We start from the raw sequence: 27917 nt of genomic DNA on the forward strand, positions 1-27917 counted from the left end.
AGCACCAATGTCTGCCCTTGCTGATAGTACGCTCCTGAGATATGGAAAATGGTCCACGTTGTCCAAGGCTGCGCCGTGGATTTTGATGATGGGTGACAGTGCTGTGTGGTGGGGTCATGTTGGTGGAGGACCTTTGTCTTACGGATGTTTAGTGTGAGGCCTATGCTTTCAACCCCTGTGTGCAGATTCAAGTGTCGTCCGCGTCCTGTAGTTCGATGACCGAGGGTGGGACGACATTGGATCAAGCCTCAAGGCGATGAAATTTGCACAGGTACCCATTGGTTCTTTGGTTTAGTTCCACTCAAGTGGGGAGCTTGTTGAGTGTGAGATGGAGCATTGCAGCGAGGAAGATCGAGAAGAGCATTGGTGCGATGATACAGACCTGCTTGATCTCGGTCCGGATGTGGATTGGGTCTGTGGTGGATCCGTTGGTCAGGATCACGGCTTGCATGTCGCCGTGGAGGATGGCGACAAACTTTTTGGGGCAGCCGAAACGGAGGAGGATGCTCCATAGTCTCTCACGGTTAACAGTGCCAAAGGCCTTTGTGAGGTCAAAGAAAGCCATGTACAAGAGTTGATACTGTTCCCTGCATTTCTCTTGCAGTTGTTGTGCCGTGAATAATCATGTCTTTTGTACCCCGTAGTGGGCGGAATCCGTATTGTGACTCTGGGAGGAGCTCTTTAGTCACAGGGAGAATGATTTTCCCAGTGGCCGACAACAGGGAGATTCCTCTATATTTGCTGCAGTCTGACTTGTCCCCTTTTTTAAAGATGGTTACGATTACGGCATCTCTGAGATCTCCTCGCGTGCTCTCCTCCCTCCAGATGATAGAGATGAGGTCGTGCATTCGTGCCAATAGTGCTTCTCTATCATACTTTCCACCCTTTCCCACTGGAGGCACTATAACACCATCGCAGGTGTAAATTGCCTAACAAATCAAATGTAATGCCCCTATCTTTAAAAAAAAAAAGGAGGCAGACAAAAAGCAGGAAACTATAGACCAGTTAGCCTAACATCTGTGGTTGGGAAAATGTTGGGAGTCCATTATTAAAGAAGCAGTAGCAGGACATTTGGAGAAGCATAATTTGGTCAGGCAGAGTCAGCATGAAGGGGAAGTCATATTTGACAAATTTGCTGGAGTTCTTCGAGGATGTAATGAACAGGGTGGATAAAGGGGAACCAGTGGATGGTGGTGTATTTGGACTTCCAGAAGGCATTTGATAAGGTGCCACATAAAAGGTTACTGCACAAGATAAAAGTTCACGGGGTTGGGAGTAATATATTAGCATGGATAGAGCATTGGCTAACTGCCACCCCGAGAAGAACCGTTTATCCCTACACTCTGTTTTGTGTTAATCAGTAACTAGTGGGGTACCGCAGGGATCAGTGCTGGGACCCCAACTATTTACAATCTATATTAACGACTTGGAAGAAGGGACCGAGTGTAACGTAGCCAAGTTTGCTGACTATACAAAGATGGGAGGAAAAGCAATGTGTGAGGACATCACACAAAATCTGCAAAAGGACATAGGCAGGCTAAGTGGGCAAAAATTTGGCAGATGGATTATAATGTTGGAAAGTGTGAGGTCATGCACTTTGGCAGAAAAAACATTGAAGAGCAAGTTATTATTTAAATGGAGAAAGATTGCAAAGTGCTGCAGTGCAGCGGGACCTGGGGGTACTTGTGCATGAAACACAAAAGGTTAATATGCAGGTACAGCAAGTGATCAGGAAGGCCAATGGAATCTTGGCCTTTATTGCAAAGGGGATGGAGTATAAAAGCAGGGAAGTCTTGCTACAGTAATACAGGGTATTGGTGAGGCCATACCTGGAATACTGTGTACAGTTTTGGTTTCCATATTTACGAAATTATATACTTGTTTTGGAGGCAGTTCAGAGAAAGTTCACTAGGTTGATTCCAGAGATGAGGGGGTTGACTTATGACGAAAGGTTGAGGAGGTTGGGCCTCTACTCACTGGACTTCAGAAGAATGAGAGGTGATCTGATCAAAACGTATAAGATTGACCAGGTGGATGCAGAGAGGATGTTTCCACTGAGGGGAGACGAGAACTAGGGGGCATAATCTTAGAATAAGAACATAAGAAATAGGAGCAAGAGTAGGCCATACAGCCCCTTGAGCCTGCTCTGCCATTTAATACAATCATGGCTGATCCGATCATGGACTCAGGTCCACTTCCATGCCCGCTCTCCATAACCCCTTATTCCCTTATTGTTTAAGAAACTGTCTCTTTCTGTCTTAAGTTTATTCAATGAGGCAGCAAATTCCATAGATCCACAACCCTCAGAAGAAATTCCTCTTCATCTCAGTTTTCAATGGGCAACCCCTTATTCTAAGATTATGCCCCCTATTTCTAGTCTCTATACTGTCAGACATTTGCAATAGAGGGCCAGTAAGTGTAAGAAGTTTAGTCAAGGGAGTAGGAGGTCTGTCTCATGGACAAGGTGAACTCTGGGCATGAGGGAAGACGAGAAAGAAACATGCTTCTGTAGACAGATATGGGAACAGTGCTTGGGCAAGGGGTACTTTGTCGAGAGGTTTAGCTTGGTGGGCCAGTGAACCAGCAGAGGTAGCAGAATGGATGGTCTCAATTACATAGAATTTACAGCACAGAAAACAGGCCATTTGGCCCAACTGGTCAATATGTGTTTACGCTCCACATGAGCCTCCTCACAGTGAGCTCCTTGCTATTGTTGAAGATGACGATGGGAGGACAGGGGAGAAAGGTTTAAGGAGATGGTTATTTTCTGAAAAAGAAGCTGAGTTATATTTGCTCTCCAGGATGAACCTGGAATAGCGGATGGTTTTGGCAAAGGACAGTGAGGAAAAATAGCATTTGATGATATCCAGCCAAATCTGGTCGTGGATGATTACACCAGTTGTGTCCCTGAGTCTTTCTGGGCCATACCAGAGGCAATGACCAGGATGGGAGAGAGAAGAACTTTTACTGGGTCTTGCGAGATGCTGGTGTGGCCCTGTATATGTGGAAGAGAGTTTATATGGAGGGAGAGGATTAGAGAGGACAGGAGGGCAGTGAAATTGAGGAGAGAAGGCAAGGTGAGTCAAGATGGAAATTGAAATCTGAGGTTGAGGTGTCACACTGCAGAGGCTGAGCGAAGGAGGGAGGATATCATGGCAAAACTCTGGACAGGGCTTGGGATGGCGGCAGAGAATAAGGATTTTAGAGGAGCGGTGAGGGACAAGGTGAGTTGATCGAAGGAGGAGCAGGGTGATGAGGACCAGGATGCCACCAAAGCAGTTTGAGCAGGGAACGTCGGTGAAAGTACAGCAAGGTGGGGAGGTCTCAGTCAGCTGAATTGCTGACGCCGCCAATAAGCTAGTTTGAATTAATTTTATTCAGAAAAGCTAGCCTTTATGTAAATTCAAAATTTGTCTGAAATTTGCCTAGGTTTTGCTGGAGTGGGGCATCTCCCAGCATACCCTATTAGTTAGACTTGTTTGTGCATGTTTAGGTTTAAAAAAAATTTGCCCAGAGTTGCTGGAAATCCGAGCTGGGAACTGGGTGCCTCGGACCTTGGTGAACAAATGGACAAACAGTGCATCTCTTTAACTAATGAGATTAAAGGATTGAGGAACAGTACTCATAATATCAGGTTTAGGTATGCAAATACTTAACTGGAGGAGGGCTAATTTCAGTGAGTTGAAAAAGGATCTGGCCCAGGTAGATTGGAATCATTGGGAGGCAAAATAGTAATTGAGCAATGGCAGGCCTTCAAAGAGGAGATAGTTTGGGTACAGAGTAGACACATTCCCACGAGGGGGAAAGGAAGGACATCCAAAGCTGGAGCTCCCTGGATCACAAAACATATTGAAATTGAAATTGAAATGAAACAGAAAAAGGTTTATGGCAAATGTTATATTTGAAATACAGAAGAGAACCAAGCCAAATACAGAAAGTACAGAGGAGAAATGGAAAAGGAAATGAGATTATGAGAATAGATTAGTGGCTAACACAAAAGGGAACCTAAAAGTCTTTTTATAAACGCAAATAGTAAAAGGGCAGTCAGAGAAAGGGTGAAACCGATTGTGGACCAAAAAGATCTTCTCGTGGAGTCAGAGGCTTGGCTGTGGTACTAAATGAGTACTTTGAATCACAGAGGATATTGCCAACAAAGAGGATAATAACAGACATCAAGAGGACATAGATAGACTAGTGAAATGGGCAGATACATGGTAGATGAAATTTAACAGAAGCGTGAATGATTAATTTTGGTAGGAAGAATGAGGAGAGGCAATTTAAACTATATAGTACAATTTTAAAGGGGATGCAGGAACAGAGAGACCTGTGGATATACGTACGCAAGTCTTTGAAGGTAGCAGGACAAGTGGAGAAAGCTGTTAAAAAGATAGACTGGATTCTTGGCTTTATAACAACAACTTGTATTTATATCGTGCTTTTAACGTCACAAGGCGCTTCACAGAAATATTGAGAGTTTTTTTTGACACCGAACCACATAGGAGAAATTAGGGCAAGTGACCAAAAGCTTGGTCAAAGAGGTAAGTTTTAAGGAGCGTCTTGAAGGAGGAAAGAAAGGTGGAGATATTTAGGCAGGGAATTCCAGAGCTTGGGGCCTAGGCAACAGAAGGCACTGCCACCAATGGGTGCGTGATTATAATCAGAGATGCTCAGAGGGCAGAATTAGAGAAGTGCAGACATCTCGGTGGGGGGCGGGGAGAGAGAGGTGATTTGGGGCTGGAGGAGATTAGAGATAGGGTGGGGCGAGGCCATGGAAGGATTTGCAAAAAAGGATGAGCATTTTGAATTCAAGGCGTTGCTTAACTGGGAACCAATGTGAGCACAGGGGTGATGGGTGAGCGGGACTTGGTGAGAGTTAGGACACGGGCAGCCGAGTTTTGGATCACCTCTCGTTTACGTCGGGTAGAATGTGTGAGGCCGTCAGTAGTGCGTTGGAATAGTCAAGTCTAGAGGTAACTAAGGTATGGATGAGGGCTTCAGCAGCGGATGAGCTGAGGCAAGGGCACCAACGGGCAATGTTATTGAGGTGGGAATAGGTGGTCTTAGTTATGCTGCATATATGTGGTCAGATGCTCATTTCAGAGTCAAATATGGTGCTACGGTTGCGAACAGTCTTGTTCAGCCTCAGACAGAAATTGGCGAGAGGGACGGAGTCAGTGGCTAGGGAATAGAAACATAGAAACATAGAAAATAGGTGCAGGAGTAGGCCATTCGGCCCTTCTAGCCTGCACCGCCATTCAATGAGTTCATGGCTGAACATTCAACTTCAGTACCCCATTCCTGCTTTCTCGCCATACCCCTTGATCCCCCTAGCAGTAAGGACCTCATCTAACTCCTTTTTGAATATATTTAGTGAATTGGCCTCAACAACTTTCTGTGGTAGAGAATTCCACAGGTTCACCACTCTCTGGGTGAAGAAGTTCCTCCGCATCTCGGTCCTAAATGGCTTACCCCTTATCCTTAGACTGTGACCCCTGGTTCTGGACTTCCCCAACATTGGGAACATTCTTCCTGCATCTAACCTGTCTAACCCCGTCAGAATTTTATATGTTTCTATGAGGTCCCCTCTCATTCTTCTGAACTCCAGTGAATACAAGCCCAGTTGATCCAGTCTTTCTTGATAGGTCAGTCCCGCCATCCCGGGAATCAGTCTGGTGAACCTTCGCTGCACTCCCTCAATAGCAAGAATGTCCTTCCTCAGGTTAGGAGACCAAAACTGTACACAATACTCCAGGTGTGGCCTCACCAATGCCCTGTACAACTGTAGCAACACCTCCCTGCCCCTGTACTCAAATCCCCTTGCTATGAAGGCCAACATGCCATTTGCTTTCTTAACCGCCTGCTGCACCTGCATGCCAACCTTCAATGACTGATGTACCATGACACCCAGGTCTCTTTGCACCTCCCCTTTTCCTAATCTGTCACCATTCAGATAATAGTCTGTCTCTCTGTTTTTACCACCAAAGTGGATAACCTCACATTTATCCACATTATACTTCATCTGCCATGCATTTGCCCACTCACCTAACCTATCCAAGTCGCTCTGCAGCCTCACAGCATCCTCCTCGCAGCTCACACTGCCACCCAACTTAGTGTCATCCGCAAATTTGGAGATACTACATTTAATCCCCTCATCTAAATCATTAATGTACAGTGTAAACAGCTGGGGCCCCAGCACAGAACCCTGCGGTACCCCACTAGTCACTGCCTGCCATTCTGAAAAGTACCCATTTACTCCTACTCTTTGCTTCCTGTCTGACAACCTGTCTCACAAATGGAATTTGTGGCTGGTACCGATAACAATGGCTTTGTTCTTCCCTATATTCAATTGGAGAAAATTTCAGTTCATCCAGACTGGGACAATTTAGAGAGCGAGTAGGTAACGAGTGAAGTGTTTGTGAGGTAGAGCTAGGTGTCAGCAACATGCATGTGGCAACTGATGCTGTGTTTTCGGATGATGTCGCCAAGGCGCAGCTTGTAAATGAGAAATAGGAGGGGGCCAAGGATAGATCTTTGGGGATACCAGAGGCAATGCTGCGGGAGTGGGAAGAGAAGCCATTGCAGGTGATTCTCTGGCTCCAAAAGCAAGGAAATTATGCTAAACCAGTGTTTTGAGATGTCTCTGTATCTAGTCCACGTCTCTGAGCCATATAGGAGGGCGGTTGGCACGACAGCCCTGTAGACCATAAGCTTGGTGCCAGATTTGAGGTCCTGATTTTCAAACACACTCTCCCTCAGCTGACCGAAGGCTGCGCTGGCATACTGGAGGGGATGTTGTTAATACGGATTATTTTCCCTCAATCTGGTTCAGCGAATTCACTGAGTCGAACACCGTAGCCGCTTATAACAAAGCAGACTTTATTAATTGTTTCACCGGCCGGGACTTATCAGAACGAAGGAATGCTCTCGCTTTAGAGTGCACTCACTCCCCACGGACAAGTCCTGTTACAATGTAGGGGCGCAACGGTTATACATTTTCAGTACATGATACAATTTGAGTGACATTCAGTTTACCCTATCCCCTTATGATCCCTCCCCTTTGTCCACTCATGAGCCGACATCTGGCCTTCCTGACCCAATTAGGTATGGGCTGTAGTTATGTGTAGCAGCAATTGTTCAACTGTTTTTACACAAAGAGCCTTTCTTACCCTTGTTAATGTTTCAAGTTTACTGGTGTGAATAGCAAGACCTTGAGCCAGTCTGTTATTTGTGCCAATGTTGTAACATTTGCAGTCTGACATTCTTAAGGCTATTCTTCCATGAATCCTTTGATCAATTCACTGTCTCTATACATTTTCCCACATTCTCAACTTCACAGTCTCTATACATTTTCCCACATTCTCATTGTTGAACTTAGTCATCCGTGTCTGCCTTTGCTGATAGTAGGCTCCCGAGGTATGGAAAATGGTCCATGTTGTCCAAGGCTGCGCAGTGGATTTTGATGACCGGGGGGGGGCAGTGCTGTGTGACTGGGTCCGGTTGGTGGAGGACCTTTGTCTTACGGATGTTTAGTGTAAGGCCCATGCTTTCATATGCTTCGGTGAAGGTGTTGACGATGGCTTGGAGTTCAGCTTCTGAATGTGCGCAGACGCAAGCGTTGTCCGTGTACTGTAGTTCGATGACGCAGGATGGGACGACCTTGGATCTAGCCTGGAGGCTGCGAAGGTTGAACAGGTTCCCATTCGTTTTATAGTTTAGTTCCATTCCAGTGGGGAGCTTGTTGAGAATGAGATGTAGCATTGCAGCAAGGAAGATCAAGAAAAGTGTTGGTGCGATGACGCAGCCCTGCTTCACTCCAGTCCAGATGTGGTTTGGGTTTGTGGCCAGAATCACTGCTTGCATGTCATCGTGGAGCAGGTGGAGGATGGTGACAAACTTTTGGGAGCAGCTGAAATGGAGGAGGATGCTCCATAGTCCCTCATGGTTAATAGTGTCAAAGGAGGCCATGTACAAGGGTTGATCGCTGTTCCCTGCATTTCTCTTGTAGTTGTCGCGTGGTGAAGGTCATGTCCATTGTACCCCTTAGTGGACAAAATCTGCATTGTGACTCTCTGGGAGGAGCTCTTCAGCCACAGGGAGAAGACGATTGAGGAGGATTCTTGTGATTTCTTTCCCAGTGGCCGACAGGGAGATTCCTCCATATTTACAGCAGAAGTACTTGTCCCCTTTTTGAAGATGGTCATGATTACGGCATCTCTGAGATCGCCTGGCATGCTCTCCTCCTTTCAGATAAGAGAGATGAGGTGATGCATTTGTGCCAGGCCCTCAAATTTTCCACCAAGCTCATGGTCTACAGGGCTGTAGTAACACTTGCCCTCCTGTATGGCTCAGAGACATGGGCAATGTACAGTAGACACCTCAAGTCGCTGGAGAAATACCACCAATGATGTCTCCAAGATCCTGCAAATCCTCTGGGAGGACAGACGCACCAACGTTGGCGTCCTTGACCAGGCCAACATCCCCAGCATTGAAGCACTGATCACACTATCAGCTCCGCTGGGCAGGCCACACTGTTCGTATGCCAGACACGAGACTCCCAAAGCAAGTGCTCTACTTGGAACTTCTTCACGGCAAATGAGCCAAAGGTGGGCAGAGGAAATGTTATAAGGACACCCTTAAAGTCTCCATGATAAAGTGCAACATTCCCACTGACACCTGGGAGACCCCGGCCAAAGACCGCACTAAGTGGAGGAAGTGCATCCGGGAGGGTGCCGAGCACCTCAAGTCTCATCGCCAAGCGCAGGCAGCGGCAAGAGCGCGTGGCAAACCTGTCCCATCCACTCTTTCCCTCAACGACTATCTGCCCCACCTGTGACATGGACTATGGTTCTCGTATTGGACTGTTCAGCCACCTACGGACTCGTGTTTAGAGTGGAAGCAAGTCTTCCTCGATTTTGAGGGACTACCTATGTTGATGATGCTTCTCCGCCATACTTTCGTGCTTCGGTGGGGATTCCATCTGCTCCTGATGCCTTGGTGTTCTTGAGCTGACAGGTGGTTTTTTTCTACCTTGTGCAGGGCTGGGGTTTTACTGAGATGGTGTTGGGTAGAATGCTGCAGGATGGAGTCGAGGACACTCGCGTCGAAGGCAGAGTCTCGGTTAAGGAGATCTTCGAAGTGCTCCTTCTAGTGGGCACTGACTGCCTCGGAGTCCTTAATGAGTGCATCTCTGTTCTTGGCCAGCAGTGGGGTGAGGCCTTGGGCGCTTGGGACATAGGAGGTCTTGATTGCGCTGAAGAATCCCCGCACGTCGTGTTTGTCGGCCAGCTGCTGGATCTCCTGTGCTTTCTCCATCCACCATCTATTGTTAACGTGCGGGTTTTTTACTGGGTCTCGGCTTGTAGAGCTGCTTTGCTGCCCCTGAATTGTATTGCTGCTTTAAGTTCAGAAATGCCTTGCGCTTGCGGCTTATTAGCTCCTGGATCTCCTGGTCGTTCTCGTCAAACCAGTCTTGGTGTTTCCTGGTTGAGCGACCGAACATCTCTTCGCAGGCGCTGGATATGGAGTCCTTGAGGGCAGATGAGGCGTTGTGGGCACTCTGTATCTCGGTCGTCGATGGTCACCAGGTTGGCAGTGAGGTGCTGGCTGTATAGAGTTTTCTTAACTGGGTCTTTGAGTGTCCCTGCGTTGATTTTCCTGTGACATTGTTTATGTTGCCGTCGCAGTTTTGGGGTTATATTGATAATGATGGAGCGGATTAGACGATGGTCCTCCAGCAGTTGTCGGCTCTGGCTCATGTCTTAGGTGATGCGCATGTCTTTACGATCCCTCGCTTGGATGATGACTTAGTCACGCAGATGCCAGTGCTTGGAGCGTGGGTGTTGCCATGATGTCTTATACTTGTCGATCTGCCGGAACAAGGTGTTGGTGATGAAAAGGTCATTTTGTCAGGAGCAGGGTACGGCTGGAGTTGGTTTTCCCTCCTCCCTCTGCCGATCACACCTCCCAAGGTCTGTGTCCTTACTGACTGGCGTTGAAGGATCAGCTTGTCGTCCGTAGGGACTCGGGACAGGGGTTGTTCGAGGCTGGAGTAGAATTCCTCCTTTGGTCTCTTCTGTTGTGTTGGGGCGTACGCGCTGATGACTGTGGCGCACTGGTTCCGGGCTAGGGTGAACTGAAGAGTCATGAGGCGGCAGCCACTCTGACTTCTCTCTCGACCTTTGGAGAAGCTAAAATGGAGCAGGGCCTCGGCATATCTCATCCCCACTCCTCATCACACCTCCGATCTCCCACCACCTCCGCTGAAGGCGCTACTCAGTGCCGAGCTTACGCCTCACATCCCACCGTAGGCAACTCGGCCCATACAGTAGAGCCTGGTCTCCAGTCGTCTCTGACCCCCTTACCACTGGACCAAGACCTTGCTCTCTGCTAAGCCCGTGTGGTAGCCGGTGTGCAATGGCCATCCCACGTTAAAAGAACTCGCGCATTGGCATCTTCCACCCTTCAAAATGAAGTTCGGGACCTGGAATGTCAGGATGCTCATGGACAACCCCAACAGCGACCGACCGGAACGTCTCACTGCTATCGTTGCCCAGGAACTCTTCGACATAGACATCGCTGCCCTAAGTGAGACCTGGCGGACAGGGGAAGGCCAGCTGAAACAACAAGGTGGTGGTTACACCACCTTCTGGAAAGGCAAACCAGAGGAAGAACGCTGCCTCCGTGGAGTTGGCTTCGCCATCAAGAATGAGCTGGTTCGCCATCTCAGACTCCCCCTGCAGGATAAGCTACCCACTGAGCCACAGCTGACACTGCATTAAATATAATGCTCAATCCATTATTAAATATAGCGATCACCTGTCATTAAACACAGTGAGAATTGCCCTCCATTATTAAAACATAACCCAATCATCCTATTATTAAACATAGTGCAATTACCATGTGTTATTCAACATGGTACAATCACTCCCTTATTAAACATAGTATAAATCACCTTTCTGTTACAAAAGCATAGTGCAATCACCCGATAATTATAAAACTAGGTTTGTCCCTTGAGGTTGGATGGTTGAGCTCACTGGGTTGGGGGTTAATATATGAGCATGGATAGAGGATTTGTTGATACGGATTCTTTTCCTTCAATCTGTTTCAGCGAATACACTGATTCGAACACTTTAAAGTTTAGTTCAGACTAACTTTATTCAGGCTTCATCGATGAAGGGTCTTGCTCTGATAAAGGGGCACTGACTCCATGAGTCTGTCGAATCCATCAGAGCAAGCAAAAATCATTACAAAATCAATACATTTATACAGTTTGTGAATGGTACCACCCCTTTTCATTGTCCTATCACATCAGCTACTGTGGCATAGATACAAGCTAAATTAGTCATTTACACAGTTAATTAAGCAATGCCCCTAATCATGAGAGAAGATTAAGTCATCTCCAGCTTATCCTTGTTTTGTAGACAAAGAAGGCACGCATACTTCTGCTTCTCTGACTATTCCTACATCTGTTGCTACATTCACATATACGGTTCCTCAAGGTTGTTTAACAAAGACAAGTCACTCATTGTTTTCCCCTACAGTGAGATCTAAAGAGTCAGCAATAACCATGAGCGGCCATTTTAGAAAGAGTTAATGCATTTGAAATTAGTACAGATAATATATATAAAGTTGGTAGCTACAGTGATACAGATTCTCAGATTGGCTAGCTAAGAGAAAACGAGAGTTGGGATCAAATGGGTCATTTTCCAGTTGGGAAATGATAACTAGTGGGGTGCCACACAGGGATCGGTGCTGGTGCCTCGACTATTTACAATCTATATTCATGACTTGAATGAAGGGACCAAGTGTAATGTACCCAAGTTTGCTGATGATGCAAAGATTTGTGGAAAAGCAAGTTGTGAGGAGGACATATAAGATACTGAGGGGGCTTGACAAGGTAGATGCAGAGAGGATGTTTCCACTCGGGGAATCTAGAACTAGGGGGCATAGTTTAAGAATAAGAGGTCTCCAATTTAGAACTGAGATGAGGAGGAATTTCTTCTCCGAGTCGTAAATCTATGGAATCCTCTACCCCCAGAGAGCAGTGGAGGCTGGGTCATTGAATATATTTAAGGTGGAGATAGATAGATTTTTGAACGAAAAGGGAGTAAAGGGTTATGGGGAGCAGGCAGGGAAGTGGGGCCGAGTCCAAGATCAAATCAGCCATGATATTCAATTGCGGAACAGGCTCGAGGGGCCAAATGGCCGACTCCTGCTCCTATTTCTTATGTTCTAATGTAAGGTTGAGAGGTGATCCAATTAAAATGATAAAGGCATTCAACAGCATTGAAACGGAGAAACTATTTCTGCTGGTGGTGGAATCCATAACAAGGGGGCATAATCTTAAAATTAGAGCCACTGTGAAGCCATTTAGGGTGAAATCAGGGTGTTTCCCCAAAAGACTGAAATGTTCAAGACACCGATTGTTAGATTGGTATTAAATAAGGGTGTCAAGGGATATGGAGTAAAGACAGATAAATAGAGTTGAGATACATATCAACTATGTTGATTGAATGGTGGAACAGGCTTGATGGGCTAAATGGCCTATTCTAGGAATGCTTGGCTCCCAGTCCTGTTCTAGCCGAAGGCAGATCTCTATTATAGGGCCCAAGTTTCGGGCCGTGCCTAGAACGGCGCAGCCCCGACCTGCTCGCCCGTTTTTCACGCCACAAAGTGCGCCTAAAAATAACTTCCAGATTCTCCGGCTCCCTGTTGGTCGTTTGCTGCTCGGCGCGGCGCAGCACGAGCTGTAGGGGGCGGAGCTCGGTCCCTGCACTGAAAACAGTGCCGGGACCTCTGCACATGCTCTGTGGGAGGGGCCCGCAGCACGCAGCCCGTAGCCCTGGCTGAATGGCCTCACTGGGGCTGCGTGCATAAGGCTGCCTCCCATGCCCAGCTCCTGCTTCCTCCGGACCCGACCCGACTTGACTCCCGCTCCCACCACCCCCCCCCCCCCGCCTGCCGGATCTCCCCCCCCCGACCTCCGCTTCCCCCGCTCCCGACCTCTCCCCCCCCCCCCCCCCCCCCCCCCCCCCCCCCGACCGATCTCCGCTCCCGACCTCCCCCCCCCCCCCCCCCCCCCCCCCCCCCCCCCCGCCCCGACCAGCGCTCCCCCTGATCCGCGCTCCCGACCCCCCCCGGATCCGACGCCACCTACCTGTCAATCCGGTAAGTCTAAGCTCGAAGTCTTGGGCCTAACCGGGCCCGGCCCGTTCAGCCTCCCTCTCCTTTCTCTCTCTCTCTTTCTCTTCCCTTTCTCTCTCTCTTCCCTTTCTCTCTCTCTCTCTTCCCTTTCTCTCTCTCTCTCTTCCCTTTCTCTCTCTCTCTCTCTTCCCTTTCTCTCTCTCTCTCTCTTCCCTTTCTCTCTCTCTCTCTCTCTTCCCTTTCTCTCTCTCTCTCTTCCCTTTCTCTTCCCTTTCTCTCCCTCCCCTCTCCCCTCTCCCCTCTCCCTCTCCCCCTCTCCTCTCTCTCTCTCTCCCTTCTCTCCCCCCTCCTCCCTTCTCTCCCCCCTCCTCCCTTCTCACCCCCCTCCCTTCTCACCCCCCTCCCTTCTCACCCCCCTCCCTTCTCACCCCCCTCCCTTCTCACCCCCCTCCCTTCTCACCCCCTCCCTTCTCACCCCCCTCCCTTCTCACCCCCCTCCCTTCTCACCCCCCTCCCTTCTCACCCCCCTCCCTTCTCACCCCCCTCCCTTCTCACCCCCCTCCCTTCTCACCCCCCTCCCTTCTCACCCCCCTCCCTTCTCACCCCCCTCCCTTCTCACCCCCCTCCCTTCTCACCCCCCTCCCTTCTCACCCCCCTCCCTTCTCACCCCCCTCCCTTCTCACCCCCCTCCCTTCTCACCCCCCTCCCTTCTCACCCCCCTCCCTTCTCACCCCCCTCCCTTCTCACCCCCCTCCCTTCTCACCCCCCTCCCTTCTCACCCCCCTCCCTTCTCACCCCCCTCCCTTCTCACCCCCCTCCCTTGTCACCCCCCTCCCTTGTCACCCCCCTCCCTTGTCACCCCCCTCCCTTGTCACCCCCCTCCCTTGTCACCCCCCTCCCTTGTCACACCCCCTCCCTTGTCACACCCCCCTCCCCTCCCTCTCTTGTCTCCCCCACTACACCCCCACTCCACCACCCCTTGCTGTCAGAAACACAGACACACACAGGCAGACAGAGAGATAGAGACACTAACAGAGACACACGGGGGGGCCGTCCCAGCACGCTGTTGGAGGACTCCCTGTGCTGCAGCCAGTAAGTAGAAAATGTTTTGTTTTATTGATTTTTTTTTTACATTTATTTTTTATTAATTTTTTTGATTGATTTATTGATTGATTTATTGATGTATTTATCATTTATTATTGATGACGACTCTTTTTGTAAAATTGAAGTGTTTAATGTTTGTAAACTTCCCTTTTAAACCCCCCCCCCCCCCCCCCCCCATTCCCTACGCCTGATTTGTAACCTAAGCCTGATTTTCTAAAGTGTACAAAAATCTTCACTTACTCCATTCTAAGTCAGTTTGGAGTAAGTTTTCACTGCCGAAACTTTGAAAACAGGCGTAAGTGGCCGGATGTGCCCCCTTTTGAAAAAAAAAATTCTGTTCCAAAGTGAAATTGTTCTAACTGACTACAACTGGAGCAAACTAAATGCCGATAATTTGAATTTCTAAGATACTCCGTTCTACACCAGTTGCTCCAAAAAATCAGGAGCAACTGAGGCCGAAAATTGGGCCCATAAAGTCATCACCCTTCCCTCCTGCTGCCCGCCCCCCCCCCCACCCCCAACCATCACAATTTGTATCACAAGCCCACCAGTTTTAGACAATATGCTTGGCACATTTACACATGCACAAATCAATCTGTTTGACAAGCTGCATCTTTTTAGGCTACAACTCAGAAATGCACAACATTTTAAAGTTGTTTTGCATCTGTAATGGTTTGATTCTGAGTCTTTATATGCATTTTTAATGTTTTTAATTGGTCTCCTGTAGTATTTCTTATGTCAGATGAGTTTTTTTTATTTAAGGACAGGAGTGTTATTCCATGTAACATGCAATGCATTCTTCTAAGTTGGAACTCTGACTCTTTCAGGTCACACAATCTACAGCTTTAAGTTGTTTAGTGAGGGAAATTTTCAAATTGAATGTTATTTGCAAGTTGGAAGTTAGCGATGCAGATCGGTAGCACTGGGGATTTTCAAGATTGTTCTGCATCTGCAATAAATGATAATGTCGTCTGAAGTGTGATGATGTGCTCTATTAAATACAATCCAATAGATGTGTAAAATAAGACACACTTTTTTTCAGTAGAAATTTAGAAGAATAAAACGCAGGTCACTGCTCCAGGATGTATCTGATGAATGGTGTTTTGTTTTCTTTCAGATCTGTTTCCTTTTGTTTGCCATTCTGTACACAATCTCTTACTTCATTATCACCAAGTACAAGAGGAAACCGGGTTAGTAGACATTTACATTCATACAATGTTACAACTGTGCCAATAATTGTGTGAGAAGTTGGTGTTGAAAAATCTGGTCTTGGATTAACACAAGAGTGGAAGACTTATTTTTAATTAATATTTGGTTAGGCACAGGATTGAAGGTACTAAGGGTATTTTGGGACCAGCCAGAAAGACAAATAGTTTATTGATTGTAAATTTCTGTGTTCCGAAAGACAAATACGGAGAACAGCCATTGAATGGTTTGTGGAATATAAATTCTGACCTGCTGGAGCCTTGCAAATATTAAGGATGTGGGGTGAAAGATTAAATAGCCATGATTTGAGTTAAGCTTGATTTATTATTTTGGGGTGGTGGAAAGAAACATGTAGAGCCTTTCATTTTGGGCAATTGAAATGAGTTGCACAGAGTCCAATGTGAAACTGATTGCGTATGTTCTGAAGAAGGAATCTGCTTGATTTGGTTAAATATTTTTTTCTGATTTTTATGGTTTAATTATCTGGCCAGAATTAAATGGTGCTGTTGTGCTCTTTGGTGAAGATTAGGAAATGGCAAATGCATGTTAAAACTCATACCATGGTTATACCAGGTTTCAGATGTCTGATACTCAAAAATGTTATGTCGTCAAGATGGTTGATTAACTTCAAGTCAGTAGGTTGGCGTCACAGCTGCATTGTTTTTTGATGTTTGCCAGTAAAAATTTGTTCCTAGTGATTCCCTGTTAACCAGGAAGGGCAAGTTAAGGTTCCCAGTCCATGCTGACTTACTTGATCTTTGCCAGGCTGCAGGAGATCTAAAATTGGCCTCGTCTTTGGGAAGGAGGAGGAATAAAAGTCCAGGTTTGTCTTGTTGATTGCTATTCAGCAGTCCCTGCTAGAAGCACAAGTGTGCATGTTGGGTGAGGGCAAATTTGAGCTTTTCTGTGATTGAATCGGCTTTAGGCATTGAATAATAGCCTTGGGTGAGACATGAAGGATATCTGGTGCCTTTCGAACCATATCGTATCAAGGAAAAATAGAGCAGGGGGAGAAAAATTGGAAAGGAAATGAAGACATAATATGCAAATGAATTCATGTCATGACTGCTTCTACCAGAAAGGCAATTTAAACAATTGAGAAAAGCAGTTAACAGTCAGTCATCATTGTCTACTTTTTCTTCAATTATTGCCTCATCTCCAACCTCCCCATTTGTCTCGGGTTTCAAACACGTCATAGTGTTAGTAGTAGTAGTAGTAGTAGTATTGCTTCTGATTCGAAAGGTTATAGGTTCAAGTCCCACTCCAGGACTTGAGCATTCAATCAAAGCTGAGATTTAAGTACTGAGGGAGTGCGGCACTGTTGGAGATGCTGTCTTTTGGATTAGATGTTAAAGCGAGGCCCTGTTTGCCCCCTTGTGTGGATGTGGAAGATCCCACGGCATTTTTGAAGAAGAGCAGGGGAGTTATCCCTGGTGTCCTGGCCAACATTTTATCCCTCGACCTATGCCTAAAACAGAAGATCTTGATATTTATTTCATTACTACATTGTCAGAGGTGCCATCTTTCAGATGAGATGTTAAACTGTGGTACTGTTTGTCTGTTTAGATGGACATAAATGATCCCATTAAGCTATTCAAGGAAGAACAGAGGGACTCTCTTGGTGTCCTGGCCAACATTTATCCCTCAACAAACACCGAGTAACTGGCCATTTATCTTGTTGCTGTTTGAGGGACAAATTGGCAGCCGTGTTTACCTACATTTAAATTTTTTTTTAAAAGTATTAATTCACGGAATGTCGGCATCGCCGAAAATCCAGCCCCAGAAATCGGGAAAACACACTCAAAAAATTGGGGAAAATCAGGCTGCTATTGATGGGCAAAGTCTGCAAATTGGCAAAGGGGCCTCGAGGTGCCCTGTTATTTAACACAAAGCCCCAAAAACTGAAAATCAGGAGGGGGTGCGGAGGGGAGGCAATAGCCAATGTCTACAATTATATCGTCATGGGTAACAATTTACCTCGAGGTCTTTACATATGGATTTTCATGCATGCCAGACATCCCAAGGAAACTGATACTGAATTCGGGACAAGTAATTACTAAAGTTAATGTAAGCAAATTAACAATGAAGAAAATAATGGCATTAATGAGTGACAAATCCTCAGGACCAGATGGTTTTCATCTAAGGGTTTTACAGGAAGTAGATGAGAACATTGCAGATGCCCCATGATCTTCCAAAGTTCTCTTGATTTAAGAACACTTCTTTTAGATTGGAAAATTGCACATATCACTCTGCTATTTAATGAAGGGTAAGAGGGGGAAACCAGGGAATTAGAGACCAGTTAGCCTAACAGGAAATTAGCTGTTACAAAATTACTAGAGTTTACATTTAACAATATGGTAACTGAACACATTGAACGTTTTCAGCTGATTAGAGAGAGTGAAGATGGATTTGTAAAGGGTAGGTTATGCCTGACTAACCCGATTGAATTTTTTGAAGAGGTGACTAAACTGGTGTACAGGGGCATACCTATGGATGTTATTTATATGGCCATCCAAAAGGCATTTGATAAGTCCCTCATAAGAGACTATTAATTAAAATTGAAGCTCATGGAATTGAAGGCAAATTATTGATTGGCAATTATTGAGATCAGCTTAGCGGCAGGAGACAGAGAAGGAATAATGGATAGGTACTCTAATTGGCAGGATGTAACTAGTGGTGTCCCGCAAAGATCTGTTTACTATTAACGACTTTGATGTTTGGTAAAGCCACATATTCAAGTTTGTTGATGTCAGAGATAGGCTGCATTGTAAGCAGTGCAGATGGAAGCAAAACATTACTGGACTAAGTGAATGGGCAAAACGGTGGCAAATGGATCTCAATATGTGAGGTAATTCACCTTGGACCTAAAAAGGATAGAACAGGGTACTTTCTAAATGGTGAAAAGCTGGAAGCCAAAGAGACTTGGGGGTCCATGAATATAGATTGTTACAATGTCATGGACAAAAAATAATCAACAAGGCTAATGGAATGCTGGCCTTCATAATCTAGAGGATTAGAATACAAGTGGTTCGAAGTCATGCTACAGCTTTACAAAACCCTGGTTACACCACACCTGGAGTATTGTGTTCAGTTCTGGGCACCTCGCCTTTGGAAGGATGTATTGGCCTTGGGAACGAGTGTAGCACAGATTTGCTAGAATGATATTTGGACCCCCAAGGGAGAGAGAGAGACTACACAAACTAGGGTTGTATTCCGTGACATTTAGAAGATTAAGGGGTAATTTGATCGAAGTTTTCAAGATATTAAAGGGGACTGATTGGGTAAATAGAGAGAAACTATTTCTGCTGGTTGGAGAAAATTTCTGCTCATCCAGAACTGGATGTCGAACAAGCAGTCACAGCAATATTATGGAGGTGGAAGTAGGCGGTCTTGTTGATCAAAAGGATATGGCATTGGAAGCTCAGCTCAGGGATGGATAGGATGCTGAAGTTGCGAACAGTCTGGTGCAGCCCGAGATGGTGGAATCGATGGCTAGGAACAGTGTGTGTGTGGGGGGAGGGATGGGGTAGAAGACCATGGCTTTGATCATCGCAATGTTTAATTGCAGGAAATTTCTGCTCATCTCGGACTGGATGTCAGACAAGAACAATACCCGATTCAATCCTCAATTCAGAACCAGTGACAGGAAACATTAATCATCATTTGTTTCCGAGAGAGCCTGTACAAAATAAGTCATTACCAATCCAGGACGAGTAAGCCAAAACACGTACAAAAAAGTACCAAGGTTAAAGGAAATTAACACTGCATCATACAGGAATACTAATGTGTAATAGAAGGCTAATATTAACTGGTCATCTGTACTGGACAATTTGACTGAAATCTGGAAGCTGAGGGGCTTTTGTGTTGATTTAAATGTGCATATGATCTGATTGACAGCCATGCCCTGAGAAAAAGGAGAAATATAAGGGAGAGAGAGATATCCAGGGAGTTCACCTCATTTACCTCGCATATTGTGAGAGTATGCTGGATGGATAGCAGGGCATTTAGGTTGTACTTTGTGCCCTCGATTTATGAATCAGAAATGATGGTTCCATGTAAGACTTTTACATAGAATTACATAGAAACAGCACAGCACGGAAACAGGCCAATCGGCCCAACTCTTCCATGCCAGTATTTATGCTCCATATGAGCCTCCTCCCACCTCATTTCATCTACCCTATCAGAATAACCTATTCCTTTCTCCCTTGTGTATTTATCTAGCTTCCCTTTAAATGCATGTGTTATTCACCTCAACCACTCCTTGCGGTAGCGATTTTGACATTCTAACCACTCTGGATAAAGAAGTTTCTCCTGAATTCTCTATTGGATTAATTAGTGACTATCTTGTATTTATGGCCCCTAGTTTTGGTCTCCCCACAGTGCAAACATCTTCTCTATGTCGACCCTTTCATAATCTTAGGACCTCTATTAGGTCATCGCTCAGTCTTTTTTCTAGTGAAGGGAGCCTCAGCCTGTTCAATCTTATCTGACAGGTATAGAATCATAGAATAATACAGCACAGAGGAGGCTATTCGACTCATTGTGCCTGTGCTAGCTCTGAACGAGCTTTCCAATTAGTCCTATTCCCCTGCTCTATCCCCATAGCCCAGCAAATTGTTCCCTTTCAAGTATTTATCAAATTCCCTTTTGAAAGTTACTGTTGAATCTGCTTCCACCATAATTCAGGCAGTGCATTCCAAATCATAACCGCTTGTGTATGTTTTCCTCATGTCCCCTCTGGTTCTTTTTACCAATTACCTTAAATCTCAGTCCTCTGATTGCTGACCCATCTGCCACTGGAAACAGTTTATCCTTATTTATTCTATCGAAACCCTTCATGATTTTGAACACTTCTAACACATCGCCTCTGCTCTAAGGAGAACATGGAAATGAAGTCTTTCATTCCTGGTACCATTCTAGTCGTTGTCATTTCGTCTGATGGGAAAAGCTGATAATAGGATGTCTAGTTTGGCTATCCATTCGATGGCCTCCTGAGATGCCGAGAGGAGAAATGACGTGCCTCCCACAATAGATCTTGGTGCGCAGGTTGATGTGATGTGTTCCATGGTCTGGGACTCGTGGCCACAGTCAGAGTTTGGGTCATGGGTCATCCCTCTTGTGGAGCAGGTGGCTGCATTGACTATGCCCTGTGCGGATTTGGTTGAACGCTGTCCATTGTCTTCGAGGGAGGCTGTTGCGACAGTGATGAGGTGTCGGTTCTTTATCTTGTATGCGTCCCATGATTCCGCCCATGTGGAAAGTGGGTCGATACCAGCTGCATGAATATTGTCTGCTGTTTCCCAGAATGGCCGATGCGATTTGACGTGCTTTTGTGGTGGGTTTTTTCAAGTCTTTGTGAAAGGGAAGGTCGATGTTGCTCATGATTATGCTTCGTGAGATGGAAACAATGGCTTTAGGACGAATCGCAGGCGGGGTAATGTTGGACCGCACCGGGAGCCACTCTGTCGGGAGTGGACTTCTACGTCCCTGACACAGTCCTCATGGCGGCGTTTAGCTGCACGTCCGCAATCTTTGTGCGGTGGCTGCAGGACCATGAGGCAGAGTGGTATTCCGCAGCAGAGTAGACTGGGGCCAGTGTTCTGGCTGTGCTCCCCTATAAAGTTCTAGCGTGGTTGCGGACCAGGTTCACCCTAGTTTTTACTTTTTGCCCAGTGTTGGTGAGATGAGAGCCCTGTTCAGCGTGATGCCCACTTATTTTAGGTGAAGTTCATGGGTAAGTCGTGTTCCGCAGAAGAAAATGTTGAGTTTGTTCTCCGTAATGTTGTTCAGATGGGGCGCCAACACAACTATCGTCTCTGGATTGGAATGGAGGCACCAGGTCCGGAAGTAGCATTCCAGTAGGTCGCTTGTGAGCGTCTTACTTGCTTCCTCTAGCATTGATGCCTGCGTCAGCAGTGCTGTCATCGGCATAGGCAAGCTTCCGGGATTTAATGCAGACATGTCTGCCATATAGATGTTGTAAAAGGCCGGTGTAACAGACGGTTATTGAGCATCTGTGTTCAGCTGGTCTTATCAGCAAGATAGATGTGGAACTGATGGATGCTCATTGGGTGTTGATGAGTCTGAAGGTCTTGCAGCATTGGATGATTATTGAAAGCTTCAGTAGCAGGCCTTTGCGCCAGACAGTGTTGTATGCCGATGACCAGTCTATGAAGGCAGCTCCAGTCTTCAGCTGCTTCTGGAACCCTGCCTCAATGTTGGTAGTGAGTGCCAGGACCTGGTCAGAGCAGCTTCTTCGCCCTCCCCACCCCCCCCACCGAAGCCCGCCTGCTCGTTTGGGACGGCGGCTTCTCGAGCCGGTTTTATCTGGCGAAGGAAGAGCCATTTGACCACTTTGGAGACTGTAGACAGAATGGTGATGGGGTGATAGTTTTTGGGATCGTTGGCTGGTTTTCCTGGCATTAGGATGGTGCAATGTTCTGCAGCTCCTGTGCAGCCGCTCACCGGCTTTTAAATAGCAAAAACCGCGCTTCCGCGTTATTTTGAATTGGCTGCACAGCCCCTTAAACTCCCCCAGAAATTGAAAGGAACATTGGGTAACAATCATTCTAGTGAATCTCCTCTGCAACCTCTCCGAGGCCTTGGTATACTTCATAAAATGTGGTGCACAGAATTAGCCACAATACTCCAGTTGGAGGCTTATTAGTGTTTTATAAAGTTTAGCATAACTTCCTTGCTTTTGCACTGCCTCTATTTATAAAGCCAAGGAACCCGTATGCCATTTTCACAGCCGCCCTAACCTGTCCTGCCACCTTCAAATATTTGTGTACGTACATCCCAGGTCTCTCTATTCCTGCACCCACTTTTAAAATTCTACGATGTAGTCTATGTTGCCTCTTTTCATTCATCCTACCATGTGTCTGCCCATTTCACCAATCTGCCTATATCCTCCTGTAGTCTTATTACTATCCTCCTCACTGTTGACTACATTTCCATGTTTGCTGTCATCTGCAGACTTTGAAATTATGCCCCGTATACCCAAGTTCAGGTTAGTAATATATATCAAAATGTGGAGTGGCCCCAACACCAACCCTTGGGGGACACCACTACACACTTCCCTCCAGTCTGTAAACCAACTGTTCATCATTACTCTCTGCTTTCTGTCCCTTAGCCAATTTTGTATTCACATAGCCACTGCCCCTTTGATCCCATGGGTTAACAAATCTATTATTTGGTGCCTTATCAAATGCCTTCTAAATGTCCATATACACAATCCTGGTTATGTCCTGATTATATCCTGCACTATCCTGATCTACCCTCTCTGTGATTCCATCAACTTGGTATAACCCCTCAGTTCTGATATCATCCTTGTAAATCTTTTTTTCACCTTCAGAGTGTCTATATCCCTTTTTATAATATGGAGACCAGAACTGTGTACAGTATTCAAGTGTGGTCTATCCACACAAGTGACACAAGTTTAATGTAGCTTCTCTGCTTTTCAATTCTATCCCTCTACAGTGGTTTATTTGTTTAATATATGGCCTTTGTGTATCTGTTCCCCTTGATCCTTTTGCTCCTCTACCCCATTTTAGACTCTTCCATGGAGTATGTAACCTCCATATTCTTCCTGGACTTGTCTATATTGAAATTAATTTGGCATTTACTCGCCCATTATGCAAGTTTATTAACGCGTCCTGTATTTTGTCGCATTCCTCTTTCCCTGTATTGAGTATAACCCCAACTTGGTGTCGTCCGCAAATTTTGAAATTATACTTTCGATTCCCGAGTCCAAATCGTTTATGTAAACTTTGAACAACACTGGTCCCAGCACCAATCCTTGTGGAACACCCCTTCGCACCTTTTGCCAGTCTGAGTAACTATCTTTAACCTCTATTTTGTTTTCTGTTTTGTAGCCAGCATTGTATCCATTCTGCTAATTGTTCCCTGACTCCACATGCTCTGAAGTTAGTCATGAGTTTACTTATGGGTACCTTTATCGAAGGCCGTTTGAAAATCCAAATATATTATATTACCATTACTTCTTCAAAGAAGTCAGTAAGGTTGGTCGAGCATGTCCTTCCTTTTTGAAATGTGTGCTGACTTTAATTTTTGGTTGCTCGATGAATTGCTTTGTTTTTGTCAGAGAACCAGTTGTTGTGTCCATATAATTGTGAACAGAACAGTACTTTTCTTCCGTTTTGCAGCTGTTTTTGCTTTGTATGCATTGAATTAAGTGCTGAGTGTCATTCAAACCCAGTATAGCGACGACTTAAGACTTGCTTTCCATTTGCTATTCTGCTTGATTCGGACACCATGCTCCTTTCTAGCCATTCGAGGGAATGGATCATGTTTATGTTAATTCCTGGATTCTTTTACCTCAATCTGGTTCAGTAAAATTACTGAGTCGAATACCTCTTGTGCTTTGAACAAAGCAGTCTTTATTACCGGCCAGTAAGACCTATCAGACAGAAGATATACTCTCTGGATAGAGCGTACACACTCCCTACGGATAGGTGAAGTTACATCGTAAAGCGTTAACAGTTATACAGTTTTGAAATCAGATAACAAAATACAAATGGATTGACAGTCTAACTCAGCCACTCATTAGTCAATCTATATGAGATGTTCTTCTTGAAAGCTCAAGTATTGCCTCCAAATGTTTCAATCTAATGGTGTGACTATTTACTGAGACCTTGCAATTCTGCAGATGTATTTCATGTTACAATTATATATTATTGGCAGGATTAGTGACTTGAAACCTTGAGACAGACTGTTAGCTAAGCTGATGTTGCACTATTTGCAATCTGACATTCTCCCAGCTATTCTTCCATGGCTTATACATTTTCATATATCCCGTTTACTTTACTGTTCTTAATTCCATATATTCCGTTCAGATATCCACATCCCCCCTTTTATCATTCTATGATAACATTTAGGATCATTCTATGAGTATTGCATTGTTGAGTAGTTCTCTAGTTTGTTGGATCATAACCCGGGAACCCTTGACCACAAGAGGGTCTGCTAACCTTGTCATTGCTTTACAGCAGAGGTTAAGGCAACCAACAATCAAACAGCAGGTAATTATTATGATGAGAACAATTGCGCCATGTATTAGATAGGATCTCCAAGATCCACCCAGAAACCAATCAAACCTGCTAAGTTCTTTTGCTGGTGTGGATAACTTTTTCACCTCCCTCCTTATGTGATCGGCAAGGTGGGTTATGTTTTCTGAACTATCAGGAATGTAAGTGCAACATTCAGATCCTATCAGGGCACACGTTCCCCCTTTCTCAGCTAACAGGTAATCGAGGGCCATTCGGTTTTGTAATGCTACGGTCCTTATCGCTACCATTTCAGCTGTGATGCCCTCCAGAGCCTCAGCAGTGCGGTGAGCTACCTGTTCCAATATCGTTTCTTTGAATCCATCTAACAGTCTCAGTTAGGGTCAGGGGAACGGTGCGCAAAGGAATTCCCCCTTTGGAATGTATAGGGATATGTGAACACACCCAGCATCTAGTGAAGTGCCCTTTTTCCGCATAAACGTAAGACATATACAAAAAGGTGTTTACATGGAGCTCTCGCCTTTGTCTTCCTTCCCGTGCACCAAAACTGTCATATATCAACACTATTATGCAGACAGTAGCATACAGACACAATCTCATCTTATAAATAGTCCAATTATTTAGCTGATAAAAAGAGTTCTGTTTTCACGTTTCCCTTCAGGTTTCCGTCAGTGTATTTGGCTGTCTGACAGGTAAGAGTTCAAACTGATCCTCCTTCAACTGCATTGTTCAGCTATAGGGAGGAGGAGATCTGGAACAGAAACAGGAATTAGACTAACCAGCAAGATTTGTTTAAATGGTGATGAGCTTGCAGTGGTGCAGGTGAACCCAGGCACTTTTCCCCTCAACCTTGGCTGCAGTGGGGGTAGTGAGTGACACCTAAAAAAGGCCCCTCCTATTGTGGCTCTAATCCCTTCCGAATCCATACTTCCCTGGTGCCACGAGGGACAATTCGGGTAAAACTGGGAGGTCGAGGTGAGCATCTTGAACCTGGTTGTGAACTAGTCGCAGAGCCTGAGTCAGAGAAAGAACATAGGTGGTCATCAGTCTAGCTGAGATCTCATATCTAGGAACAATTTCCCTCATTAACACCTTAACAACAGTCTGAGTCTTATTGTCCAGGTTAGGGTAGGCTTCAATCCATCTGCTAAACACATCTACTATTACTAACACATATCTGTAACACTGAACTTTTTGCAACTCAATGTAGTTCAACTGAAATGTCTCAAAGGGACCTTCGGGTAGGGGCGTTTTACCCCAATCACAGGGGACTCCCTTCCCTGGATTATGTTGCTGGCCAACCAGGCAACGACTACTGATGTTCTGGGTGAGCGCCTGGAGTTTAGGGTGCCACCAAGTAGCCAAAAGTGTGTCACTCGTGGTCCTTGCTCCACAATGAGTAGCAAAATGCAGACATTCTATAACCCATGAGGCCAACTCGTCAGACATGCAAGTCTGTTCCGCGGGAGTGGTCCAGAGTTTAGAAACATTGTCATAAGTACATGCATAATATTTCCACAACAGTTTATCTTTTTCAGGAGCGTCCCCCTGTGCTTTTATAACATCTTGGATGGTTGGCATTGGTTTTTCCGAGGCTAACTTATCCTTTGCAGGATTTTTAATCTGACTCATAATTTTGGGCACTACCATCTGTTGGTCACGAGAGGCCTGTTTGGCCTCTTGGTACAATGGCAATGCGTTTGGGGAACATGAGGGCTTGCAACAAATCAGATACTAGCTGTTTGAGATATCTCATTCCCTTGTGAGGTTAGGAATCCCCTATTTTTCCATAATTGTCCGAAATCATGCGCCACCCCAAAGGCATACCTAGAGTCGGTATAGATATTGACTTTGAGATCTTTGGCCAAGATACAGGCTTGGGTGAGGGCGAATAGTTCAGCTTGTTGAGCAGAATAGGCGGTTTCAAAGTGGCAGATTCCAAGACCTGATTCTCCTGGTTTACTATGGCGTATCCTGAGATTCGTGTATCTTCTGGATTAATAGAAGTACTTCCGTCAACATACATAAACAATCATGACTGGGTTCTTCCTCATCTTTGGTTGGCTCAGTAAGAATACAGTCTGGATCTTCCATTGGTACATCAACTAAATCTTCCCTGACTGATGTGGCCTCTTAAATTAAAGATAAACAATCATGACTGGGTTCTTCCTCATCTTGGGGTGGCTCAGTAAGAAAACAGGCCGGATTAATTGCAGTACAGTGCCGAAAAGTCAGTTTAGGATTGCCTGTGATTTCAGTGGGTTCTGTCGGATAGAGGGCCAGTCCACATTGCCCTGCACTGGGATCTCAATTAATGGGAGTATAACCCACTTGGGAGGGGTCCTCTGCCCACACATGAGGATCCACATAGTCAGGTATGTCCGAGCCAGTATGATGCCATAGAGTTGTTAATACTTTCTCGGGGTCCCCATTAAATTGGACTGTTCGGCCATGTTTTACGATTTGCACATCCCGGCTGGTAGGGTCAGCCTCATCTATGGCCTTGTGTACCATAACTCCCAAATCCTTAGCATGGTGAGGGGCTAATACTTCACGAGCAATATGCGGTGCCATTGTTAGGGGCTGTTTCCACAGATTCTTATCCACTTCCACAAAATCTGCCTCTCTTTCCAGTCCAGTCACTCTAGCCCTTAATAGAATTCCCTTCATTTCCCCTTCGTGATCCTGATAAAAGTTCTGCAGGTCCTGATTCTTTCCACTGGGATCGTATGCTAGGGTCACGTGATAGGGTGCCTGCGGCAGGTCCAGAGACCACCACTGAGGGGTTCTAGTGGTATAATACTGCCGCTTAAGGGTTTCCTGTTTTACAATAATCCCATTATCTCCACACTCCAAATGCAACTGGAATTTGCAAAGGAGGTCTCTAGCCATCAAGTTACAGTCCAGATTGGTTGTGATAACAACTCGATGTTCCACCGATTCTTCCTGGTAACCCATTTTAACCGGTTCTGACACTGGGAATGTCGAGATTTGTCCCAGGAATCCTGAAAGTTCCTGTGTTTCAGTAGAAGCAGGGAGTTTAAGCTTTGATTGTACAGAAGACATGAAGGCTCCCGTATCTATCAAAAAGGGTTGCCACTCATTCAGAATGGGTTCGTCGTCCGGGGAGGATCCCTGCACAATCAAGCTGCGTAGTCAATCGGGGGACAATTGACCAAAGGGGTTGTTCTGGGAGAAGTTAGTGTAAGATCTTCCTCTCCCCCCTTGCCCCCCTCCTCTTCCTCCTCTTCCTTTTCCATGCTGACGGTAGGGGCAATTTTTATTCCAATGTCCTTCCTGCCCACAATTAAAACAGTCAATTCCTCTTACCCAGTCCCGGCCTCTTCCCATACCATGCCGGGGACAATAGGGAGGTTTATTAGCAGGGCTCGGGCCGTTTGGTTGTTTAGTATAACCGTATCCTTGCTTATCCATCCAATC

The 27917-nt window shown here is 45.8% G+C and overlaps 1 protein-coding gene across 2 annotated transcripts in view; it reads left to right on the top strand.

The window, feature by feature from the left end:
- The window catches only part of lmbr1 (limb development membrane protein 1), a 245541-nt gene that overhangs the window by 15793 nt on the left and 201831 nt on the right, over positions 1-27917 (top strand). For both annotated transcript variants that reach the window (XM_070881637.1, XM_070881639.1), the window contains exon 2: positions 15365-15437. In XM_070881637.1, the coding sequence (XP_070737738.1) occupies positions 15365-15437 (73 nt within the window). The remainder of the gene's footprint in view (positions 1-15364; positions 15438-27917) is intronic.

The sequence above is a fragment of the Pristiophorus japonicus genome, chromosome 5 (genome assembly GCF_044704955.1).
Source record: "Pristiophorus japonicus isolate sPriJap1 chromosome 5, sPriJap1.hap1, whole genome shotgun sequence".
In the NCBI taxonomy this organism is placed as follows: domain Eukaryota; kingdom Metazoa; phylum Chordata; class Chondrichthyes; family Pristiophoridae; genus Pristiophorus; species Pristiophorus japonicus.